Source organism: Cetorhinus maximus, chromosome 22 (genome assembly GCF_964194155.1).
Source record: "Cetorhinus maximus chromosome 22, sCetMax3.hap1.1, whole genome shotgun sequence".
In the NCBI taxonomy this organism is placed as follows: domain Eukaryota; kingdom Metazoa; phylum Chordata; class Chondrichthyes; order Lamniformes; family Cetorhinidae; genus Cetorhinus; species Cetorhinus maximus.
Window position 1 is genome coordinate 3,688,980 of NC_135900.1, and position 26,075 is coordinate 3,715,054.

General features: G+C 43.9%; 1 protein-coding gene across 2 annotated transcripts in view; it reads left to right on the forward strand.

The window, feature by feature from the left end:
- The first annotated feature begins 5,295 nt into the window (after positions 1 to 5,295).
- Positions 5,296 to 26,075, forward strand: part of pah (phenylalanine hydroxylase) — an 81,454-nt gene continuing 60,674 nt past the window's right edge. The window contains exons 1-2 of one of the 2 annotated variants that reach the window (XM_078567647.1): positions 5,296 to 5,512; positions 14,167 to 14,274. In XM_078567647.1, coding sequence (XP_078423773.1) covers positions 5,471 to 5,512; positions 14,167 to 14,274 — 150 coding nt within the window. In that variant the 5' untranslated portion in view covers positions 5,296 to 5,470. Of the gene's footprint in view, positions 5,513 to 14,166; positions 14,275 to 25,729; positions 25,938 to 26,075 lie in introns of those variants that run through there. The other variant, XM_078567649.1, reaches the window with a different exon arrangement.

The following is a 26,075-nucleotide window of genomic DNA, read 5'->3' on the forward strand; positions in this document are numbered from 1 at the left end:
TTTACTTAGTGGTACCGTATAACTGAGTGCATGGGATCAAGCAGGCAATATGGGCTGTGTTGGAAAGATGAGCGAGAGTTTAAGACATGCCCGCAGAGAGTACACACTGCATGGTGAATGACAAAGATGACGAGCACCTACACACACACCAGCAGTTTAGTTTTATACTCGGCGTATAAGTAACCCCATTTTTGGATGGATTTTTTGAGGCTTCATAGGTCTACAGTATATAGTAGTGTTCCCCAGGGATCGATATTAGCAGCGCTCATTTTCTTGGTACATATTAATGACTTAGTCTTGGATGTACAAGGCACAATTTCAAAATTTTCCAGATAGGAACATAGGATTTAGAATTGGAGTAGGCCATTCAGCCCTTCGAGCCAGTTCTGCTATCCAATAAGATCACGGTTGATCTGATTGCGGCCTCAACTCTGCCTTCGCGTATGCTCCCAAAAACCTTGATTCCCTTGTCCATCAAAAATCTGTCTAACTCAGCCTTGAATAAATTCAGTGACCCAGCCTCCAATGTTTACCTCTCATTCTTCAAAACTCCAATGGGTCCAACCTTTTCAACCTTTCTTCATAAAATAAACTCCTCATCCCAGGAATGAGTCAAGTGAACCTTCTCTGAACTGCTTCTAATGCAATTATATCCTTTCTCAAATACGGAGACCAAAGATCAGTTTCAGGCTGAGAGAGCAGTTGATAAAGCTTACAGTATCCTGGGCTTTATTAATAGGGGCGTAGAGCACAAGAACAAGGAGGTTATATTGAACTTGCATAAGACACTAGTTTGGCTTCAGCTAGAGTATTGCATTTAGATTGTAAATAGTTGAGGCCTCAGCACTGATCACTGGCACTCCACTAGTTACAGGTTGCCAACCCGAAAAGACCTATTTATCCCTCCTCTCTGCTCCCTGTTAGCTAACCAATCCTTTATCCATACTCATCTGTTACCCCTCACACCATGAGCTCTTATCGACACTAAACTTGGAAGTATAGTGAACTGTGAGGAGAATGGTGATAGACCTCAAGAGGACATAGACGGTCTGGTGGAATGGGCAGACATGTTGCAGATTAAATTTAATACAGAGAAATGTGAAGTGATACATTTTGACAGAAAGTATGGGGGGAGGCAATATACAATAAAGGATACAATTCTAAAGGTGGTGCAGGAATAAGAGATCTGGGAATGCACGTGCACTAATCATTGAAGTGGCAGGGCGATTTGGAAAAGTGGTTAAAGGGCACATGGGATCCTGGGTTTTATAAATAGAGGCACAGAGCGCAAAAGCAAGGAAATTATGATCAACCTTTATAAAATACTGAGATAAAAACAAAAAACTGCGGATGCTGGAAATCCAAAACAAAAACAGAAATACCTGGAAAAACTCAGCAGCCTTCCGGACTGAATATTGAGTTCAACAACTTTAGATCTTGAACTCTCTCCTCCATCCCCACCCCCTTTCAGTTTCTTCCCCCTCCCTTTTGTTTTTTCCAATAAGTTACGTAGATTTTTCTTTTCCCACCTATTTCCATTATTTTTAAATCTATACCTTTTATGCCCTTTTAGTCTTATTTCCACGCCCCACTAGAGCCATCTGTACCTTGTGTGTCCTGCCATCCATTCTTAATTAGCACATTCTTTTAGATAATATCACCACCTTCAACACCTTTTTGTTCTTTTGTGTGTGACATCTTTTGATTATCTGCTCCTATCACTGTTTGCTTGTCCCTACAACCACCCCCACACACTTCTCTCCCCCCAACCCCCACCTTAAACCAGCTTATATTTCACCCCTCTCCTATTTTTACTTAGTTCTGTTGAAGGGTCATTTGGACTCGAAACGTTAACTGTGTTCCTCTCCGCAGATGCTGCCAGACCTGCTGAGTTTTTCCAGGTATTTTTGTTTTTGTTTTGGATTTCCAGCATCCGCAGTTTTTTGCTTTTATCTTAGAGTTGTTCTCCTTTGGAAGGGGGAGGTCGAGGGGGGATTTGACAGAAGTGTTCAAAATCATGAAGGGTCTGGACAGAGTAGATAGGGAGAATCTGTTCCCACTGGACTGAGGGGTTAAGAACTAGAGGACACCAATTTAAAGTGTTTGGCAAAAGAACCTAAGGTAGCATGAGAAAACATTTTCTTACCCAGCAAATGGTTAGGTTCTGGCTCTGCCTGGGAGTGTGGTGGAGGTAGGTTCAGGTATGACTTTCCAAAGAGAATTGGACAATCAGCTAGAGGGAAAACATTTGCAGGGCTACAGGGAAAGGGTAAGAGAGTGGGACCAGCTGAATTGCTCTTGCAGGGAGCTAGCACAGACTCAATGGGCCGAGTGGCATTCTTCTGTTCTGTAACCATTCTATGTGTCAGAAGGTTGTAGGTTTGAGCCCCAAGCATATAATCTGGGCTGACACTTCAGAGCAGCACTGAGAGAGTGCTGCACTGTCAGAGGATGAGATGTTAAATCAAGGTTCTGTTTACCCTCTCAGGCATCTTGAGGAAGGGCGTGGGAGTTCTCCCTGCTGTGCTGGCCAATACCATAAAATTAGATTGCCTGGTCATTATTTATTACTATTTATGGGACCTCATTATGTGCAAATTGGCTAACACAACAACAGTGACTACACTTCAAAAAGGACTTATTGTTTGGGAGATGCTTTGGGACATCCTTACAATGTGGATGTACCTACACCACATGGACTGCAATGGTTCAACAAGGTGGCTCACCCCGCCACCTTCTTAAGGGCAATTAGGGATGGGCAATAAATGTTAGCTTCATCAAACTGTAACTAGTGGAGTGCCTCAGGGATCCGTGCTAGAACCTCAACTATTTACAATCTATATCAACGACTTAGGCGAAGGGACTGAATGTGCTAAATTTGCTGACGACACAAAGATAGGCCGGAAAGTAAGTTGTGAGGAGGATACAAAGAGTCTGCAAAGGGATATAGATAGGTTAAGTGATTGGGCAAAAATGTGACAGATGGAGTATAATGTAGGAAATGTGAACTTGTCCCCTTTGGCAGGAAAAATAGAAAAGCAGTAAATTATTTAAATGGAGAGAGATTGCAGAACTCCAAGATACAGAGGGATCTGGGTGTCCTGGTACATGAATCACAAAGGGTTAGCATGCAGGTACAGCAAGTGATTAGGAAAGTAAATGGAATGTTGGCCTTTTTTATGAGGGGAATTGAGTATAAAAGTAGGGAAGTGTTGCTACAGTTGTACAGGGCCTTAGTGAGACCACATCTGGAGCACTGTGTACAATCCTTCAACAGCACCTTCTAAACCCATGACTTCTACCACCTAGAAAGACAAGGACAGCAGGTAGATGGGAACACCACCACCTGCAAGTTCCCTTCAAGTCACTCACCATCCTGACTTGGAAATATATCACCGTTCCTTCACTGTCACTGGGTCAAAATCCTGGAACTCCCTCCCTAACAGCACTGTGGGTGTATCTACACCACATGGACTGCAACGGTTCAAGAAGGCAGCTCACCACTACCTTCTCAAGGGCAACTAGGAATGGGCAATAAATGCTGGCCCAGCCAGTGACACCCACATCCCTGTGAAAGAAAGAAAGAAAAAAAATGTTTTGGTCTCCTTACTTAAGTAGGGATTTAAGTGCATTAGAAGCAACTCAGAGAAGGATCTCTCATCTGATTCCAGGGATGAAGGAATTGTCTTATGTGGAAAGGCTGAACAGATTATATTTGTACTCATTGGAGTTTAGAAGAATGAGAGGTGTTCTTATTGAAACATATAAGATCCTGAGGGGTGTCTGACAGGATGAAGACTGGGTGGATGTTACCCCATGTGGGGGAGACTAGGGGACACAGTTTAAAAATAAGGGATCTCCCATTTAAGATGGAGACGATGACCAATTTTTTTCTCTCCAAGAGTTGTTAGATTTTGGAGTTCTCTTTGCCAGAGAGCACTGGAGGCTGTGTTATTGGATCTATCAAGACTGAGTTAGGCAGATTTTTGATTGACAAGGGAATCAATGTTTATGGAGGGCAGGCAGGAAAGTGGGGTTGAGACCATAACAAGGACAGCCATGATCTTATTGGATGGTGGAGCAGGCTCAAGGCACCAGATGTTTCACATTCCTTATCATCTTGTGATCTTTCAACAACAGTCACATCCTCTGAGTGAATAAGAAAAGCGAATTAAATACTTGAGCAAGGGAATTTGGTGGTAACTGTATTCTCACAGCACCGAGAGTCCTTCATGGAGGGGGGGGGTGAGGTAGTGTCAGGGGAGGGGGAAGAGCTGCCGCTGCGGGGATGGGGCTGTAAAATGCGGCGAGACATTCTAAACTTCTTTGGCTTCGGCGGGAACATAAAATCCCGCTGGCGTAAAATTTCACCCCAGGGAGAGGTTGCCCGAATTCATGAAACACTTTCGGTCTAGGCTGTGCGAATTTGGAAAAATAGGCCTTATAAAAAACAACAACTTACGTTGAAATGGTGTCTTTAATTCAGTAAAATGTCCAAAGACACAAAATTTGACACTGAGCCACATAAGGAGATCGTAGGGACAGGGGATCGAAAACTGGGCTGAAGAGGTCGATCTTAAGCAGCATCTTTAAAGAAGGGAAGAGAGCTGGAGAGGTTTAGGGAGTGAATCCCAGAACTTCGGACCCAGACTGCTGAAGGCACAGCTGCCAATAGTACAGCGATTAAAAGCAGGAGTGTGCGAGAGGAGGAGCACAGATATCTAGGACAAATAAAAGGAAACAGAACAAAAACAGAGAATAACAGCAATGTAATTCTGATTTATTGGGGCTGAGCTTTTACTTGAACTCCACTCCCCTTATTTGTCTGAGTGCTGGACTGGACAGAGTGGTTAGTTTTGTCTCTCTCACTCCCCTTTTCCTCCACCAACCTCTTTATTTGTTAATCACTGTCATATTTATTTGAAATTTATGTCCCACCCCCCCCCCCCCCCCCCCCCCCCCCTCCCTCCCACCCTGCACCCCCACCCTCTGAAAAAGGCTGGGAGGGCTATAGGAGATTACAGGAGTAGAAAGAATGGTTGAAGGAATGCTGTCAGGCTATTCCTATCATTTTGCAAGTAAGGACCTCGGCTTATGAAAATAAATCGGGATCCAAACCCTGCTAAACAGCATTCTGTGGCAATAGCTGCAGGAACTGAGGCATTGTCAGTGTTAGGGGCATAGACGAGGAAAACTTTAGGTCAAGGCTGCAAATCGGAGAGAGGAGACCACCAGTGATCGAATTATCGATCAGGGAAGAGGTGTGTACCTAGCTCAGGTTGAATGCACCAATGAGATAAGCAAGGCCAAAGATCCCTGCCCTGAGTTGCTGAATGAGATTCGGCAGTGCCGGGTTTGTAGGAGTGGAGAGTTTAGTCTGGTGAGCTGAACCAACTTTCAAACTCCTGTGGGAGCAACTCCAAAACTTCAGGCGACAAAAGCAGCAAAGTTGTGAAGAAACCTTTAGACAATGGATGTGGCATTGTGCAAGAAGAATGTAGAGAATGCTAAGGTAATCTCGGAGCTGCTAATTCAGATTTAAATGTAAAGATGTGCTGGGGGACTTTATTCTTTTTCATCCTTTCATTCTCATTTCATCAGGCCTCTCTCAACGCAAACACAAACCTTTAACTCTTTCAACTACTGTGAATGCAAGAGACAAGAAAAACTCAGCAGGTCAGCCTACCAAGGGTTTGTCTTTTCAGAAGTTAACCAGCATGCGGTGTAGTCTCTGTTTTAATCTTCTTTCCCTTCCCTTACTGCCTTCTTTGCAATAGAGACAGTGGTCTTGTACCATTTCTCTGTGAAGTGAGAAAGGAAGACTTGGGGACAGCAATAACGTAACCCACCCATCAGGAAACTGAGGAGATTGGGTACAACACTAATTTTACACCCTGCCCAAATTAAATCAGTGGACAGTGATATTGGCAGATTGGAAAGCCAGCTGTTCGCCCAGCCTGAGGGAGTCCTGCCTGGGGAGACAGGTTCAAATCACTTCATTGTGTTTAAACTTTTGATTGAGAAACAAAATATTTCCTGACTTTGATCATATTATATAATAATACAGAACAGAAGGAGGTTATTCGGTCCATAGGGCAGAATTTTCTGCCTGTCGGGCAGGCGGTGGGCCTGACCCAATCTCCAGTGGGCGGGGAGCCAATCCCCACCGGAGAAGTGGGCCCCGCCACCATTTTACGTGGGCGGGCCAACTAAAGCCCACCCAGCGTGACGTCCAGCGGGAAGCGCTATGTGCTCCCTGTCCAGGCAGGGGAGGGGGAGATCCCCCAAAAGCGAGAGTGTGCTCTTTCACGCATGCGCATGATAGAGCGCACATCTCCCTGAGGCTAAGTGCAGCCTCAGGGAGATCGCTGACACTTTAAAAAATATTAAAAATAGAAAAAAGAAAGTCCCTAACATGTCCCCTCATGTGACAATGTCACACAAGATGGGAATTGTTCATAATTTATATTATAACTTTATTAAAATTTTTAGAACCCTGCATGAAACCTTATCCCGCTGCTGGATGAGGTTTCATGTTTTCTCTAGTTGCCGCCGGGGCTCCTGGCTGACCCGACAACCTTAAGGTTGGACGGGCAGGTCCTTTAATTGTTTAAATGATCCTGTCAATGGCTTCAAGTGGCCATTGACAGGTTGGTGGGCCCACAGCTGATTTTGCTGCGCCCCCGCCTTCCTGAATATTTAAATGGGGCAGGGTGACATCGGGGCTTCCGCCCAATGTCATCCCGCGTCATTTTACATGTCGGCGAGCAGGCCCCGCCCCCTGCTCACCGACAGCAACATTCTGCCCATTGTGTTTAAACCTTTGATTGAGAAACAAAATATTTCCTGAGCTGGATCATATTACATATTAACACAGAACAAAAGGAGGTTATTCGGCCCATTGAGTCTGTGCTGGTTCTTTCGAAGAACAAACCAGTTAGTCCTTCCCCCCTCCCCTCTTTCTCTATTGCCCTGCAAATTTTTCACCTTCAAGTATTTATCCAATTCCCTTTTGAAAGTTACTGTTGGATCTGTTTCCAGCGCCCCTTTGGCAGCACAGTCCGAATTCTAACTGCTCCAGATTTATCCACATTTTCTCCTTCTGCATCTGTATTTATAACAAAAATTGGGAACTCAGGCCAACCAGATTGACAATGTTGGAATTACAACAAATAGGATTCAGGGTTATTAGAGATGGAGCAAGGGCAATAATGTGATTGTGAATTAGATGGGTTCAATGGCTTCTCCTGCCTGAAACTTTTACTGCATAAACAACTCGCGATTGTATATCAAATTCACCTTAGTTCCAAGCTGTGGGTGTACCTGCACCAAGTGGAAAGCAGTGGTTCCAGAAGGCAGCTCATCACCACCTTCTCAAGGACAATTAGGATGGGCAATAAATGCTGGCCCGGCCAGAGACACCCACATCCCGTGAATGATTAAAAAAAAAAGTTGTTCCAAAGGAGCGTAATCAGACACAAATTAACACTGAGCCAAAGAAGGATGTCTGGGTCAAAGCTATCTCATAGTTCCACTGCCCTGCTCTTACTCTATTCAGTCCATCGCTCTTGTGCCAGTTCCCTAATTGGGTCTTCCCTTAGTCCCATTTCCTCACCCTCTCCCCCATGCCCTAATAGGTTTTCATTTTTTTGTATATTTATCTATCTCTTTCCATTGTGTAAGCTGCATCCACCAACCTCCCCAATAGCGCATTATATGTCCTAACAATCACCTGTAGGGAAGAAAATATCTCCTAACTTCTCCATTGTTTATTTGGTAACAAACTTAAATTTATGACCCCTGGTCACTAACCAGGGTAAGAGAGTGCCCAGGGTGCGGTTGGCCCTGCCTTTTTACAAACCCAGGCTCAACTGACCTGGCTGATAGTCCCTGGAAAGGCCCTGTGCCGGGCTTATGGTGAAACCATCATGGGAGCAGGGTGGCGGATCTTCTTGGCTGGTGGTCACCTGCTTCAACCGGTGGGATGGCAACGGAGACAAACTCTCGTTAGTTGAGCACTACAACGTGGAGAAGGCACCAGCAAACCACTTTGCCGAGCATTACCGAGGACCAGCACAAATCAAAGAGAAAGCTCAACAGTGTCAAGGTGGTCCCCTTCAGCCCAGCCATGTTCTACCAGATCGTCATCATGCTACTCTCAGCCTCCAAAAGAAGAGCGCCAGCATTGGAACATGGGGTGTGCGAACCCTGTTATGACCTGGAAAGTTGATGAACGTCAAGCGTAAAAGGGGGCGTTTGAATGTTAACATTCTTGGTTTGAGTGAACGTGCCGAAAAGACACAGGTAATTTTATGTCAGGCTGCATCACACTCACCTACTCAGGAGGTCAAGAGCATGAGTGAGCAGGTAGGAATCCTCCCAGATGAAGGAGGATGAAGATGTGTGCTGGGTTACTGGGCTATTTCGGACAGAGTGATCAGTTAAAATCAGAGCCCAACCTCTCACTCTTGTCACCATCCAAATCTCCACGCCAACATCTGACAATGAAGAAGAAGATATTGTGCATTTCTGTGAAGATCTGGTTTAAGCCAAACACCAATGCAAAACAAGTGAAGTGATTTTAGTAATGGGTCATCTAAATGCAAAAGCAGGTTCTATGAGGAAAAGCAACATAGTCGGACCTCATGGCCTGGGTGATCCTAATGAAAGAGGGGAAATGTGGATCGATTGATGTACAGCAAATTCTAAATACCTGGTCCAAGGAGCATCCACGAAAGTAATACACCTGTAAAAGTCCAGGCGACAGGACCAGGAATCAAATTGACTATTGTGACAATAAGATTCCGAAATGCAGTTCAACAAGCAAAGGTCTACCCAGGTTCTGACTACAGAAGTGACTATGTACCTGTAGTTTGCATCCTCAAAATAAAGCTGAGAAAGTTGAAAAAAAACAGTGGGATTAAAGAGACTAGTCGGTCAAAGAGATTAGTCAGGGGAGGTGGTGGCGATGACGTAGTGGTATTGACACTGGACTGGTATTCCAGAGACCCAGGGTAATGCTCTGGGGATCCTGGGTTTGAATCCCACCAAGGCAGAATTCAATGAAAAAATTCTGGAATTAAAAGTCTAATGATGACCATGAAACTATTGCCAATTGTAGTAAAAACCCATCTGGTTCACTAATGCCCTTTAGGGAAGGAAATCTACTGTCCTTACTTGGCCTGGCCTACATGTGACTCCAGACCCCAGATCCACAACAATGTGGTTGACTCTTAAATGCCCTCTGAGCAAGGTCAATGAGGGATGGGCAATAAATGCTGGCCAAACCAGAGACGCCCCACATCCCAAGAACAAATAAAAAAAATTATGAACTACTCAATACGGAGAGTTCAATTAAAGAAAAAAATAAATAAAATTCGATCAGCTTGAAGGCAAAGGAAACCATTCAACATGGGAAATGCTCAAAGCATCAGTTTTAGAATCATCAAAAATCACCATTCCAATTATAGAGAAAGAAACAAAAATGGATGACAGATGAAATATTGGACCTGATGGAGGACAGACAGAAGGTGAAAGAAATAGATTAATGGAAATATCAGGGGCAGAATTTTTCCGTCGGCGAGAGGGCCCCACCCCCAACTCGCCGACGTGAAGATGATGCGGGGGAACCCCCAACGTCATCCCGGTCCCTTTAAATATTCAGGAAGGTGGGCGGACAGCGAAATCAGCTGTCCGCCCGCTGACCTGTCAATGGGTAGTTAAACCAATTAAAGGCCCTGCCCATCCAACCTTAAGGCTGGTGGGCAGGCCAGGAGCCCCAGGGGGCTTCTGAAAAAAACATGAAACCTCATCTTCATGTCTGTTTTTAAAAAGTTTAATAAAGTTTTTGTGATATTTATTAACACGCCCCATCTGGTGTGACATTGTCACATGAGGGAGACATGTTAATAATTTTTTTATTTTTCTATTTTTAAAGTTTCAAACACTGTCAGCGCTCTCCCTGAGGCAGCACTTAGTCTCAGGGAGATGTGCGCTCTTCGCACGCATGCATGAAGGAGCGCACTCTGACAGTTGGGGAATCCCTCCCCCTCCACCCCACATAGGGAGTGCATAGCGCTTCCCATCGGGCAGCCCGCTGGGTGGGCCTTAATTGGCCCGCCCACTCAAAATGGCGGCGGGGCCCGTTTCAGCGGCGGCGATCGGCTGCCCGCCCGCCACCGAGCCGGTGGAGCCCGCCCGCCTGTCAAGGGCAAAATTCTGCCCCAAGAATTGGATAAAAGGATCAAACAAAAACGTGTTGAAGAGAAGGAAAAGTGATGAACAAAACATGTGATGGAATAGAAAACATAAAAACACAGACTCAAGGGAAATGCATAAGACACTAGGGAAACCACAGGAAAAGTTGGACGTACATCTGGTGGATGCATCAAAGGGAAACAAGGGGATGTTATCAAGGAAAGGGACCCTACAAGACGGACTGAATACACACGAGACTTATTTGAGGACAACTGACAAGAAAAAAAGCCAACAATTAAGAAAAAAGATGGATGGTTCATGAAAGATGAAAAAGAACAGCAATAAATACGATGGAAAATGATAAAGCCAAAGGTCCGGAAGATATAGTCACTGAACAAATTAAAAGTTTATAAGACTTTGGAATAGACAAACTGACTCTTATCTTTAAGAAGTTTACGACATAGGGAGTAACCTAGGAAAATGTAAGTAAATCAATAGTTATTCTGCTCCCTAAGAAGCCTGGAGTAATTGAATGTGAATTCCATTGCACTATGAGTCTGATGAGTCATGTTACTAAGATCCTTCTTTGAGCAGTAATGAATAAGGGCTTAGAGCCTTAATAGGATATACCGATAATACTGTTCTTTTTGCTGACTCTGAAGAGAAACTGCAAAAGGCTTTAGATAGAGTAGTGAGTGAAAATGAGAAGAAAGGGCTGAGCATAAATTGTCAGGAGAAAAAACGTCTAGTAGTATCCAAAAAGAAAATCATACCACAATGTAGGATTACAGGGAAGAATCAAGAAGTCACATAGGTAGGCTAATTTTGGAAATATGTTAATAGCAAACGGAAAGTGTGACCAATAAATAAGATGAAGGACTGGAATGGCCAATGATGCATTTGAAAGAATTAAAAAGGTCATGATGAGCACAAATGCTGAGAATCCTGAAATGCTACATCACACCAATTTTTACATATGGAAGTGAGTGCTGGATGATCAGTGAGGCGATGCAAAGAATTGAGACTGCAGAGTTGTGGTTTTTGAGGTGAATAATGAAGATATCTTACATACATATGAACATGCAAATTAGGAGCAGGAGTAGGCCACTCGGCCCCTCAAGCCTACTCCGCCATTCAATAAGGTCAAGGCTGATCTGAATGTAACCTCAACTCCACATTCCTGCCTATCCCCAATAACCTTTCACCCCCTTGTTAATCAAGCATCTAAATAGCTCTGCCTTAAAAATATTCAAAGACACTGCTTCCACTGCCTTTTGAGGAAGAGTTCCAAAGACTCACAGCCCTTTGACAGAAAAAAATTCTCTTCATCGCATCTCTTTCTCAAATTAGTGACCCTTTATTTTTAAACAGTTCTAGAACAAAAACAGAAAATGCTGGAAAAACTCAGCAGGTCTGGCAGCATCTGTGGAGAGAGAAACAGAGTTAACGTTTCGAGTCCGTATGACCCTCCTTCAGGGCTGAAGAGAAGTGGAAATGTGATGACATTTATACTGTTTAAGGAGGCAGGTGAAGCTGGATAGAAGGCCAGCGATAGGTGGGAACAAAGGAGAGATTGACAAAGATGTCATAAACAAAAGGACAAAGGGGGCGTTAATGGTAGTGGTAAGGACTAAAAAAAGTGCTAATAGTGCCATAAAGGTAAGAAAGCAGAATGTAGTGATAGCGCAACGAAGGTAAGCATTGTGTGAAAGAACAGCATGGAACAAGTAACAGATGGCCCTTTTGGGGGTGGGGTGGGGGGAGGGGGCAGTGGTGGGGAAAAAAGGATAGAAAATGGGATAAAAGGGGGTGATAAAAAAAAAGAGGATAAAACAATGAATAAAAATAAAAATAAATTTAAAAAGTGGATAAAAAATAAAAACGAATGTAGAAAAAAGGGATTGAAAAAAGGGTGAGGATAGAGGAGAGAGTTCATGGTCTGAAGTTGTTGAACTCAATGTTAAGTCCAGCAGGCTGTAAAGTGCCTAGTCGGAAGATGAGGTGCTGTTCCTCCAGTTTGCGTTGAGCTTCACTGGAACAATGCAGCAGGCCAAGGAGTGACATGTGGGCATGAGAGCAGGGTGGTGTGTTGAAATGGCAAGCGACAGGAAGGTCTGGGTCATGCAAAGTGGTCACCCAGTCTGTGTTTGGTCTCCCCGATGTAGAGGAGGCCACATTGGGAGGAATGTTTGGGCCCTTGGACAATGAGGGAGGAGAAAGTAAAGGAGAGGTGTTGTACCTTCTGCGATTGCATGGGAAGGTGCCGTGGGAAGGGGATGAGTGTTGGGGGTGATGGAGGAGTGGACCAGGGTGTCCTGGAGGGAACAGTCCCTCTGGAATGCTGACAGGGAGGGTGAAGGGAAGATGTGTTTGGTGGTGGCATCATGCTGGAGTTGGCGGAAATGGCGGAGGATGATCCGTTGAATGCTGGTGGGGTGAAAAGTGAAGACAAGGGGTGCCCTATCATGTTTCTGGGAGGGAGGGGAGGGTGTGAGGGCAGAGGTACAGGAGATGGGTCGGGCACGGTGGAGGGTCCTGTCAACCACAGTGAGGGGGGAAACCTCGGTTAAGAAGGACCCTAGTTCTAGATTCTCCCACAAGAGGAAACATCCTCTCCCAACCCACTCTGTCAAGACTCCTCAGGATCTTAAAGGTTTCAATCAAATCACCTCTTACTCTTCTAAACCCCAGTGGATACAAGCCTAGCCTGTCCGACCTTTCCTCAAATTTTTTATTCATTCACGGAATGTGGGCTTCGCTGGCAATGCCAGCATTTATTGCCCATCCCTAATTGCCCTTGAGAAGGCGGTGGTGAGCTGCCTTCTTGAACCGCGGCAGTCCATGTGGTGTATGTACACCCACAGTGCTGTTAGGGAGGGAGTTCCAGGATATTGACCCAGCGACAGTGAAGGAACGGTGATATATTTCCAAGTCAGGATGGTGAATGGCTTGGAGGGTGCTTCCAGGTGGTGGTATTCCCATCTATCTGAAGCCCCTGTCCTTCTTGATGGTAGCGGTCATGGGTTTGGAAGTTGGTGTTGAAAGAGGCTTGGTAAGGTCCTGCAGTGTATCTTGTAGATGATACACACTGCTGCCACTGTGTGTCAATGGTGAAGGGCGTGAATGTTTGTGGATGGGATGCCAATCAAGTGAGTTGCTTTGTCCTGGATGGTGTCGAGCTTCTTGAGTGCTCTGAAGAAGAGTCATACAGATTCGAAACGTTAACTCTGTTTTTACTCTCCACAGAAGCTGTTCAACCTGCTGAGTTTTTCCAGCATTTTCTGTTTCTGTTCTTGAGTGTTGTTGGAGCTGCACTCATCCAGGCAAGTGGAGAGTACTCCATCACACTCCTGACTTGTGCCTTGTGGAGAGGCTTTGGGGAGTCAGGAGGTGAGCTCCTCACCGCAGGATTCTTAGCCCCTGAACTGCCCTTGTAGCTATAGTATTTATATGGATGGTCCAGTTCAGTTTCTAGCCGTTTAAATACTGTCTGCAAAAAATAAGAACACGTACAAAAATATTTAATAGAAAATATTCACACACTCCATTTCTTTTGCAACAAACTAGAACTGACAAGACGAACATTTATTCACCATTTGTAGTTGCTCTTGAGAAAGTGGTGGTGGTTCTTGAACCATTACAGCCTGTGTGGTGCAGGTACACTCAGAGTGCCATTAGTGAGGGAATCCCAGGATTATGATTCAGCGACAGCGAAGGAACAGTGATAAATTCCCAAGTCAGTGTGTGACTTGGAGGGGGATGTGGAGGTGATGGTGCTCCCATGCAATTTCTGCCCCAGTCCTGCTTGGTGGTGGAGGTTGTTGGTTTGGAAGGTGTGGTCGAAGAATAATGTGCAGTCATCTTCTGGGGCTGATGCAAAATTGGAATTGGCTTTGCAGTCAAATCCTGGAGTTTTTGGTTTACTTACTGCCAATCAGTACCATGATGTTTCTTTTATTTCCTTTATAGAAGTCGATGTACATTGAGGAAAAGTCTACCAAGGGCAATGTAATATCCCTTATTTTCTCATTGAAGGAGGAGATTGGAGCCTTGGCCAAAGCCTTGCGACTGTTTGAGGTAATCCCCATTGAGTTACCCATCTACTTGTGGTCATTAATCACTAAACTCAGAATCTGAGATTATTTCTACCCCATTTATGTTGGAGAGATTAACCAAAACATCTGCATTTGCTTCTGTCCCGTCATCAGTTCCACCTACATCTTTCTAATTTGTCTTTCTTTTCAACAACTGCAGTTTGCTAGAACAGAATTTAATTACCGTGCTTATGACATTTTGGGATAAAGTATATGAATAATTTGGGACAATGAGAAGGAGGACTCCACCTTTAAGAATCCAGTACAATAATGTGCTTTAACTCCTCTTAAAGTGTATTTATATTAAAGGTATGTGCAGTTGATTTGTATCTAAAGCCATTCTGAGTTCTTCTTTCTATAGCTTAAGTCAATGGATTACATCAAAGCATCAGGATGTTACAAGGTTTTGTGCATGCACTTCAAATCCAAACTATTCAAGCCCACACCATCACTGGGAGCTGCAACTGGACATAAAAAGCCTCAGGCACTAGGGAGTTCACCTTTGAGTTCCTAGTATGATGGAGAACTGCATCACAGATTCCTCCACAGTTACACTCCAGTTCGAACTTGAATTCCAGCTTGGGTGCAACTGTGTTCTTCATTTCATTAACTAGCAGGGTTGGAAACTCAAGAAGTCTGCCTCCTGTCTAATACAAAAGGTGTCCACTTTAGCCGCACACCTCAGATTTTTCACAAAATTCCTGAAGATTGGTCTTCTGCAAGTACACATTCAGTTGCTTTTGAAAGTTCCTCCGGAATCTTATTCCACAATATTTTCAGGTAATGCATTCCAGAGCATACCAACTCTCTGTGTGAAGAAAATTCTAATTTCCCTCTCAATTCTTTTCCGAATTACTTTAAATCTGTGACTTTTAGTTATTGACCCACTTGCCAAAAGAAACTGTTGCTCTGTCCTTGCTCTATCAAAAGCACTTAAAATTTGGTCCAACTTCAGCTGCTTCAGTAATGACTTTCCTTTCATCATAAGGTCAGAGGTGGGGATGTTCACTGCTGATTGCGCAATGTTCAGCACCATTTGCGACTCCTGAGACACTGAAGCAATCCATGTCCAAATACAGCAGGACCTGGGCAGTATCCAGGCTTGGGCTGATAAGTGACAAGTAACATTCATGGCACACAAGTGCCAGCAATGACCATTTCCAACAAGAGAGAATCGAATCATCGCCCCTTGATGTTCAATGGCATTACCATCACTGAATCCCCCAATATCAACATCCCTAGGGTTACCATTGACCAGAAACTGAACTGGACTAGGCATATAAATACTGTGGCTACAAGAGCAAGTCAGAGGTTAGGAATAATGTGACGAGTAACTCACCTCCTGACTCCCCAAAGCCAGTCCACCATCTACAAGGCACAAGTCAGGAGTGTTATGGAATACTCCCCACTTGCCTGGATGAGTGCAGCTCCCACAACACTCTAGATGCTCGACACCATCCAGGACAAAGCAGCCCATTTTATTGCCACCACATCCACAAATGTTCATGCCTCCCACCACCGACGCACAGTAGCAGCAGTGTGTACCATCTACAAGATGCGCTGCAGGAATTCACCAAGGCTCCTTCAACAGCACCTTCAAAACCCATGATTGCTACCATCTAGAAGGACAAGGATAAGGACAAGGCAGCAGATAGATGGGAACACCACCACCTGGAAGTTCCCCTCCAAGCCACACACCATCTTGACTTGGAAATATATTGCTGTTCCTTCACTGTCGCTGGGTCAAAATCCTGGAACTCCCTTCCTAACAGCACTGTGGGTGTACCTACACCACATGGACTGCAACAGTTCAAGAAGGTAGCTCACCACCACCTACTCAAGGGCAACTAGGGATGGGCAATAAATGCTGACCTAGCCAGCGAAGCCCACATCTCATGAATGAATAATAAAATATATATATATATAACTCAAATCCCTCATTCCTAGCTCCATTCTAGCAAATATCCTCTGTACCCTCTCCAAGTTCTAGGAATCAGTGTTTAAACATATACATATTGTGTCTTTTTTTTTTGTTTCTGACCATGTTCTTGTTACAACTGTGCAGGATGTTGGTGAGGCCGCACCTGGAGTACTGTGTACAGTTTTGGTCCCCTTATTTAAGAAAGAATATACTGGCATTGGAGGCAGTTCAGAAGGGATTTACTAGGCTAATTCCTGGGATGAAGGGGTTGACTTATCAAGAACTGCTAAATAGGCTAGGCCTTAATCCATTAAAGTTTAGAAGAATGAGGGGTGATCTTATTGAAACTTACAAGGTTCTGAGGGGGCTTGACAGGGTAGATATTGAGAAGATGTTTCCACTAGTGGGGGAATGTCGAACTGGGGGATGTAGCTACAGAATAAGGAGGCACTCATTTAAAACTGAGATGCGAAGGAATTTCTTCTATCTGAGGGTAGTGAATGTCTGGAATTCTCTACCCTGGAGAGTTAGATCACTGAAAGTATTTAAAGAGGAGGTAGATAGATTTTTGAAATATCGGGGAGTTGAGGGCTATGAGGAGCTGGCACAAAAGAAGAGTTGAAGCCTGGGGCAGATCAGCCATGATCTTATTGAATGGCGGAGCAGGCTCGAGGGGCCAAATGGCCTACTCCTGCTCCTATTTCTTATGTTCTTATGTCTCAGGGATTCTGTTAGATCATCACAATCAGCAGATCCAGGATCCTTCCTGAATTCCCAGAATCCCCTAGGACGAAACTACCCATTTCCCTCTCCCCCAACACAGGGAGTGATGCCTCTATGTACTTTATTTCTGCTGCTTTGCTAAAGCTTTGTAAATATTTGTGTTCTAAATGACGCAAACTTATCCAAGGTCAGCATCTATATGCAGGTCACTCTCAGTTAAGTCCTCTCTACTTATGCAAGTGGATTTAACAGGTCAGATAACAGTAAGGGGTCACTTTCTATGTCAGTAAGCTGCAGCATCTAGTGTCCTATTGTTTAATGTAAACTGTTATTACCTCTGTTAAGTAAAATGCTAAACTCACAGTTTATAGTAACTAAGGACCATTCGGCCAAAGATATAGAAAAGGAGAGTCCTGTCACTATGATTTTTCACTATTGTCCATTAACAGAAATTCACCAAGGTGCCTTAGACAGCACCTTCTAAACCCACGACCTCTATCATTTAGAAGGACAAGGGCAGCAGACAGATGGGAACACCACTACCTGGAGGTTCCCCTCCAAGTCACTCACCATCCTGACTTGGAAGTATATCGTCGTTCCTTCACTGTGGCTGGGTCAAAATCCTGGAACTCCCTTCCTAACAGCACTGTGGGTGTACCTACACCACATGGACTGCAGCGGTTCAAGAAGGCAGCTCACCACCACCTTCTCAAGGGCAATTAGGGATGGGCAATAAATGCTGGCCCAGCCAGCGAAGCCCACATCCCATGAATGAATAATAAAAAATACTTGTATCAGCCATTGTTAATGACTCGATATGGGAGTCGGTCAATTAATACACCAAAGCCCTTGTTAACCGAGTTCAAGAACATGTGTGTCCTTCTATACTTTTCTTACAGGGATTCTCCCCTCTAATCCTCTCCCAAAGACACTGACATCCTACTAAGATATACATATGTATTTTTGAATTTATCATTCTGGGGATGTTGGTGTTGCTGACAAGTCTGGCATTTATTGCCGTACCTAGTTGCCCCTTGAGAAGGTAATGTTGGACCATCTTCTTAAACAGCTGCAGTCCATGTGCTGAAGGTGCTCTCACAGTGCTGTTAGTAGCATTTTGGCCCAGTGACATTGAGAAAACGGTGATTTACATCCAAGTCAGGATGGTGTGTGACTCAGAGCTGGTGGTGTTCCCATTCATCGGTTGCTCTTATCACTCTAGGTGATCGAGGTCACAGGTTTGAGAGGTGCTGTCGACAAAGCCTTGCCACATTGCTACACTGCTGCAGTGCATCTTGCAAATGGCACTTTGCACCAGTGATGGAGGGAGGGGATGTCTAAAGTGGTGGATCGGCTGTCAATCAAATGCAGTTCATTGTGCTGGATGGAGCCAAGTGTCAGGAAGATATAATCATTCTCATAATGTTGTTGAAATTTATTGTAAAATAGTGCAATCTGTGTCTGTATGTGTCAATGTGTGTGTGTGGTGTGTATGTGAGAGAGAGACTTAATTGGATTAAAGGCAGCTGGTCTGAAGGCTTTGATGTAACAGAAGAGAAGTTAGGTTTGAAATGCTGAATAGGTAAACATTAATGGAGTGTTAGAATGTAAGGTGTAAAGGAGCATTTGCATTTGTAAATAAACTAGACTAGCTTAAATTCAAAGGATGGAGTGAAATATTACACCTAACCAGCAGAAGTTATGAAACAGTGTGTTTATTTTTCCCAAAGATTACTGGTAAAACTTAGAGATTTTTATTATCAGGAAGGTAAAATCCAAAGACATATTGAAACAATGGGTCTTTGCAATTCAATGGGGAAAATATGTATAAAGGAGCGAAGGCTATATGTAAGGGTAGGCATTCTAAGATTCAACAAGTGTGAAATGCTTTCAGTCTTTATGTACCAAACTGCTGTCTCCAGGGGCTGAAGTTGAGAGAACTCACTTTGAATTCGACTGTTCAGAGCATTGTTAACTTTGCCTGAGTCTTTTAAAATCTGTGTGTTTTACTGTTGCCTTAATGAAGGTGCAACTGGGAATCAAATTAACTAGGGGATTTAAAAATTATTGTAGCAGTAACTTGTAGACACATGTATGTGCTTACAATCTTTTCTTTTATTAATAAATGTTTAGTTTTATAAAAACCTAAGACTCGGTGATATTTTACTGAATTCAAAGCCCACATCTCGAAACATACAAATTGAAATTAGTTGTGACAGCTGTTTCAAGTTTCCCTCTGGGATTTGAACAGCTCAGCATTTACCATCTGCTGCGTCATAACACAAGTTTCTTGAGTGTTGTACGAGCTTCTACATATGGAGTTGGGCTCCAGCTGGTCCCTCATCCAGATATTCTTTGTGAGAGCATCAGTGGGCTAATTGACCCTCACAGAACTTCAAATGACCATTTTGTCCATTGCCCATACAGCTCGAGCAGAGATCACTGGATTTTGCCCAGGAACTCAGGTCAGGGCTGATTGCCACCTTCCTAATTCTGGAGGTGTTGAGGTCAGTAGTTTGTACTGTCAGCCTAACTGAGGTCATCTATTTCAGCACAGGCTTAGCTGATCACCTGCCATATTCAACAGATAGTGAACTCTAGACGGATTTCTTCCTCGATGCTTCCTCATGTTTCTTGGGTTCCTAACAATGTGACGCCATCTTCTACCTAATTCACTCTTCCCTATATTGAAATGTTCAGGTCAATTGAGAGTCAGCATGAGCCTTGAGTCATTACAAAGAAGCTGGTATCAGTAAAAATGGCCATGAGATTGTCAGGTTGTATAAAAGCCCAACTGGTTGGCTGATGTCATTTAGAGGAGGACATCTGCAGTCTTTTACCTGATCTGGGCCTACATGTGGCTCCAACAACAACAACATTCTAGCACATTTAACATAGTAATTGTAGTGATTGAAGGTATAACCTTTGCTACTTCTGCCCTTAGGGGTCATGTGATTGTTCTGACGAATGAGACCAAAGCATGGGTAATCTGAGGGGGCGTAGCTTTCTAGTCATGGGCGTGGTTCAAGCATGTAGCTTCTAAAAGAGCTCTGTAATAAAGTTATCTGTTTCAAGTAGAAACCTGTCCACTCCATCAAGTAAATTACATTTGGCAATGAGTGTAAAATAGCTCTGATGCTGCACCTCACCTTGTGAATGTGAGTAAATCAGTTCTTAAGGAAAAAAGAAAAATATACTGACCAGTCATGGCACTCTTCAGCAGAACTGACCCTTATGATGCACCCATGGAAGACTGGAGCCAGCACATAGAACGCCTAGGTTTTTATTTCATGACTAATGAAATAAACGCGGAAGTGAAGCAGTAAGCAATTCTTCTGAGTGTCTGTGGTTACCACTTCCGCAGCCTGATGGCCTCAAATGCGCCCAGTTCTAAATCTTTTAACGAATTGGTAGACCTCGTGAAGACGCATTTGTAGCCGAAGCCATCGGTATTTACACAGAGATTTAAGTTTAAATCCAGAGTAAGGGCCCCGGGTGAGTTCATTGCAACTTATATAGTGAAATTGAAGCAGTTGACTGAGCACCGTGACTTTGGAGATACGCTCAATGACAGGTTGCGGGACCAGTTGGTTTGTGGCTTTCACAATGATGCCATTCAGCACCGTTTACTCACAGAAGTTAACATCGATTTGTAGCGCACCATAGAAATAGCGCTAGCAATGGAGAGTGCTGAGAGGGACTCGCAGGCTTTACAGAATGTGTAACATGGCCCCGTTCTTCAGCTGGGGCGGGAAACGACTGCCGGACCTGGCACGAAAACCAGAGACAGTTGCTAAGCGGAGGACAGTCTCTGCTGCTCGGAAAAGGAAAAGGCCCAGTGGAAACATTTCAGCAGCGATTCAGGAGTAAATCTGTTACAGATGTGGGGGTAACCTGCAGATTTAAGGAGGTAGAATGCCATTGCTGCCACAAGAAAGGGCAGGTAATAAAGCAATGCAGGGTAAAGTCAAGAGAACCAATCAGACAGCAGACCAAGATGATTGAAGCAAAATGTAACAGGACCAGAAGCTGCTGACACCAATATCTATTCCCTGTTCACTGTCAAAGCAGTAAAAACTGAACCAATAACCATCACCCTTCAAGTGAATGGGAAGCCTCTAGTCATGGAGGTAGACATGGGAGCCTCAAACACAGTGGTGGGAGATCACACATTTAAATACTTAAGTGAAGGTACCCAGCTACTGAATCTGGAGCAAACCACAGCTCAATTGAAGACATACACTGGAGAGTCAATGCAGGTAAAAGGCATCGCCACAGTACCTGTGTCCTATAGGCAACAGACAGCCCAGCTTCCAGTGATCATAACGACAGGTGAAGGACCTAATCTTCTGGGCAGAGACTGGTTACTAAAAATGAAGCTCAGCTGGTCAGAAATCTATCGATTGAGAACAGGGGGAATTCCTGAGCTGTTAAATATGACTGTGTGTTTTGTGATGATTGAGAAAGATAAAAGGCTTACAAGCAAAAATATATGTAGATTCGGAGGGAACACCCGGTTTCTTTAAGGCCAGATCTGTGCCTCATGCCCTAAAGGAGAAGGTGGGTGCAGAATTGTGCCGTGTAGAGAAGCTGGGCATCATCCAGCCAGTCCAATGTTCAGAATGGGCAGCGCCCATAGTCCCTGTGATGAAACCTGATCAAACTATTCGCATTTGCGGAAACTACAAATTAACTGTGAACAAGGCTGCTAAACTAGATAAATATCCTATCCTGAGGATTGAAGGTTTGTACGCTAAGCTGCTGGAGGTAAAATTCTACACCAAGCTGGACATGAGCCATGTTTACCAACAGCTGGAGCTGGACAGCACATCTAGAGGGTGTGTAACCATCAACACTCACAAGGGCCTGTACCAATATACATGCCTACACTTTGGTGTATCGTATGCCCGTGCAATCTTCCAAAGGACCATGGAAAGCCTATTTCAAGGACTTCCCCGAGTAGTAGTGTACCTGGGTGATGCTCTGATCTCAGGGCCAATGGAAGCTGAACATTTGGCCAACCTGGAAGTGGTTTCAAGAAGATTTTTGGAAGCTGGTGTATGATTGAAGAAAGAGAAATGTACTTTCCAAGCGACAGATGTCGCTTACTTGGGTCACCGAGTGGATGCCATGGGGTTGCGTTCAGTAGAGGAGAAAGTCAGTGTCACTGAACTCAAGTGTTTTTTGGGCATGACTAATTATTATAGTCGCTTCTTGTCAAACGTGTCAACAGTTTTAGCACCTTTACACTTATTATTGAAAAAGAACCATCGTTGGTCATAGAATTCGCAACAAGAAGAAGCTTTTGTGAAAGTCAAGAAGCTATTACACTCGTCATGTCTACTGGTACATTATGCCCATCAAAAGAATTAATATTAATGTCTCCTTATGATGTGGGAGCTGTGCTGTTACACAGGATGGAAGATGGTTCCGAAAGGCCAATTGGCTACATCTCCAGAACCCCCTCTGCAGCTGAGAAGGGTTATTCACAACTTGAAAAGGAAGGTTTATCAGTGATATTCAGAGTGAAGAAATTCCATCATTATCTGAATGGATGACCTTTCACCATAGTGTCGGACCATAAACCATTAATGGGTTTATTCAGTGAGGATAAAGCCATTCTGCCAAAGCCTCAGCAAGAATTCAACATTGGACTTTGATATTTTCTGTGTATGAGTATACCTTCATGCACCGTCCTGGTGTGCATATTGCAAATGCGGATGCACTCAGTCGTCTTCCGTTACCAGATAGCATTGTACATGCTCCAGTGCCACAAGAAGTTGTGCTTGTGTTGAATTTCTTGGACTCTTCGCCTGTATGTGTGAAGCAAATAAGGAATTGGGCAAACAGGGATCCAATTTTGTTAGAAGTCCGAGGCCTGGTATTGCAAGGATAGTCGAATTCACCAGTGTCTGAAGAGATAAGACCATTCCATGCCCATAAAACAGAGTTAAGTTGTCACAATGGAGTCTTGTTGTGGGGTCAAGAGTCATTGTCCCTTTGCAAGGGAGAGAACCACTCTTGACAGAGCTTCACGGTGCACACCCAGGCATATCAAAGATGAAGATGCTTGTGCGAAGCTATGTCTGGGGCCAGGCATAGACAGTGATATCGAAAGCAGAGTCAAGCACTGTCCCCAGTGTCAGCAACACCAGAAGTTGCCCGTTTCAGCCCCACTGCATGGGTGGGAGGGGCCTGGTTATCCGTGGGTTAGACTACATTTGGATTATATAGGGCCTTTTTTTAAGTACCATGATTTTATCGATCATGGATGTGCATTCTAGGTGGACGGATGTGTATGAAGTTAGATCACTGACATCGTGTGCAATTGTTGAAAAGCTTCAAACCAGCCAATGTTTTAGTTTACATGTCCTATCGGAAGCCATTGTTTCAGATAACAGTACTGTCTTTATTAGTACAGAGTTTCAGAGATTCACGAGTTTAAATGGAATTAAACATATTATAACAGCACTATATCATCCCTCGTCAAATGGGTTAGCTGAAAGAATAGCGCGCAAGCTTTCTAATCAGGAATGAAGAAGTTATCCAAAGGTACTCTAGAAACTCGACTTTCACATTTTCTTCTCAATTATGTACAACTCCTCATTCAACTATGGGTTTAACACTGTAGGAATTATTGATGAAGTGCCTCTTACGTACAAAGTTATGTGTCAGGAAGATATAATAGTTTTCATAATGTTATTTAGAATTTATTGTAAAATAGAGTAAAAGTGTCTATGTGTGTGTGTGTGTGTGTGTGTGTGTGTGTGACTTAATTGAATTAAAGGCAGCTGGTCTGAAGGCTTTGATGTATCAGAAGATAAGCTAGGTCTGAAATTGTAAATAGGCAAACATGGGGCAAGTTTTAGAACGTGAGGTGTAAAGGGAACATTTGCATCTTTAAATAAACCAGAGTAGCTTGAATTCAAAAGAGGGGTGAAATGTTTCACCTAGCCAGGAGAAACTAAGAAACAGTATGTCTATTTTTCCTAAAGATTACTGGTAAAACTGGTGCTATGATAGATTTTGATTATTAGGGAGGTAAAGTCCAAAGATATAGTGAAACAATGGGAATTTGCATTCAAAGGGAAAAATATGTAGAAAGGAGATGAGGTTATGTGTAAGGAGAAGGCATTTTGTAAGATCTAACACAAGTGTGAAAAGCCTCAAGTTGCTGTCTACAAGGAACTGAAGCTGAGGAAAACTCATTTTGAATTTGACTGTCCTGGGTGTGTGCTTTGCCTGGGTCTGTTTAAGTCTATGCCTTTTACTTGTTGCCTTGATGGAGGTGTAACTGGGAGTTAGGTTAACTAGGGGAGCCAGGGGTTATCATAGTGGTAATTTGTAAACCTATGTATGTCCTTAAAATCATTTTTTTTATTTAATAAAGGTTTAATTTAGTTTTGTAAGAAACCTATAAGGCTCAGTAGTCTTATTACTACTGAATTCAAGGCCGCATCTCGAAATATATACAAATTTCAAAACAGTTGTGGCAGGTGTTTCAAGTTTCACTTTAGGATTTGAGCAGCTCAGCATTTACAATCGGCTGTGCCATAACATTAAGGCTGTTGTTTCCAAACTTAGAAGGGAAGGTAGAGAAGAATCAGAGTAGTCAGAAATTGAATCATGATATTTATAGCAAAGCTTGAAGATTTACTGTGGGAGATACAGTTTTCATGTGGAATTCTGGAAATTGACCTGTGTCAGTGAGCAGGCAGTAGTGCTGCTTGATAGCACTGTTGATGACCCCTTCTATCACTTTGTTGATGATTGAGAGTATATTGATGGGGCAGTAATTGGCTGGGTTAGATTTGTCCTGTTTTTTGTGTAAAGGACATGCCTGGGCAATTTTCCACATTGCTGGGTAGCTCCAGTGTTGTAGCTGTACTGGAACAGCTCAGCTACGGGAGCAGCAAGTTTTGGAGCACAAGTCTTCAGTACTATTGCTGGAATGTTGTCAGAACCCATAGCCTTTGTAGGGCAGTGCCTTCAGCCGTTTCTTGATATCACGTGGAGTGAATTGAATTGGCTGAAGACTGGCATCTGTGATGCTGGGGTCCTCAGGAGTAGGCCAGGATGGTTCATCTACTTAGCACTTCTGGCATAAGATGGTTGCAAATGCTTCAGCTTTGCCTTTTGCACTGATGTGCTGAGCTCCCTCATCAATGAGGATGGGGATATTTGCAGAGCCTCCTCCTCCTCCTCTCATGAGAGTCAATAACCACCGGACACATGTTTAAGGTAATTGGCAAAGGAACCAGGGGGAGAGATGAGATGGATAATTTTTTACACAGTGAGTTGATCTGGAATGTGCTGCCTGAAAGGGCGGTGGAAGCAGATTCAATAATAACTTTCAAAATGGAATTGGTAAATACTTGAAGGGAAAGAATTTGCAGGGCTGTAAGGGGGACTAATTGGGCCGGCACAGTGGGCCTAATGGCCTCCTTCTGGGCTTTATGATTCTAAATTCTGTGATACCATGTCCTAGTTTGCTGGCTTAACTTTATTTGTGTACAGTGGATGGGATCCAGCAACCTCTATTGGGAGCTTGCCTCTGGGAGAAGGACTACAGTAAAGTTCCACTGTTTGCGGGGATTCCGTTCCTGTGAAACCTCGCAAATGGCGTAATCACAAGCAATGGACATGCTTTTCAATGGGACTCAACTAGATCGGTTCCAACCATGCGAGGGCAGCATTAGTTTGGGCAGTTACTCTACAGCAAATTGTGGTGCAGTACCTGTATGCGACAGACAGAGGAGCCTCTGAGCAATATATCGGTGAAGATTTCAAACTTGAACAAAGCTGCTATTGCAGCTCTGGACCAAGAGATTTGGATGTTTCTGGGCTAATCCCTTCACTCAGGCTGCACTTCAGTTGCAATCCTTCCAGCCTCTGCTCCATCATGGCTGCCGTCTCCCCCTGGGTAAGAGGAGAGAGGGAGAAACAAATGTGGATAAGCAAACATTGATCATGTGGTGGGCGACGTGGTGTACAAAGTGCGGGTAAGTGAAAACGCAAACAAGGGAGTCGCGAACGGCAGGACTTTACTGCAGAATTTAACTGGCTGCAACCCCTTCAAGGACTAGAGCAGATAGTTCTGTCAGGAACAGGTTTCCACATCACAATATCTGAGGCCGGTT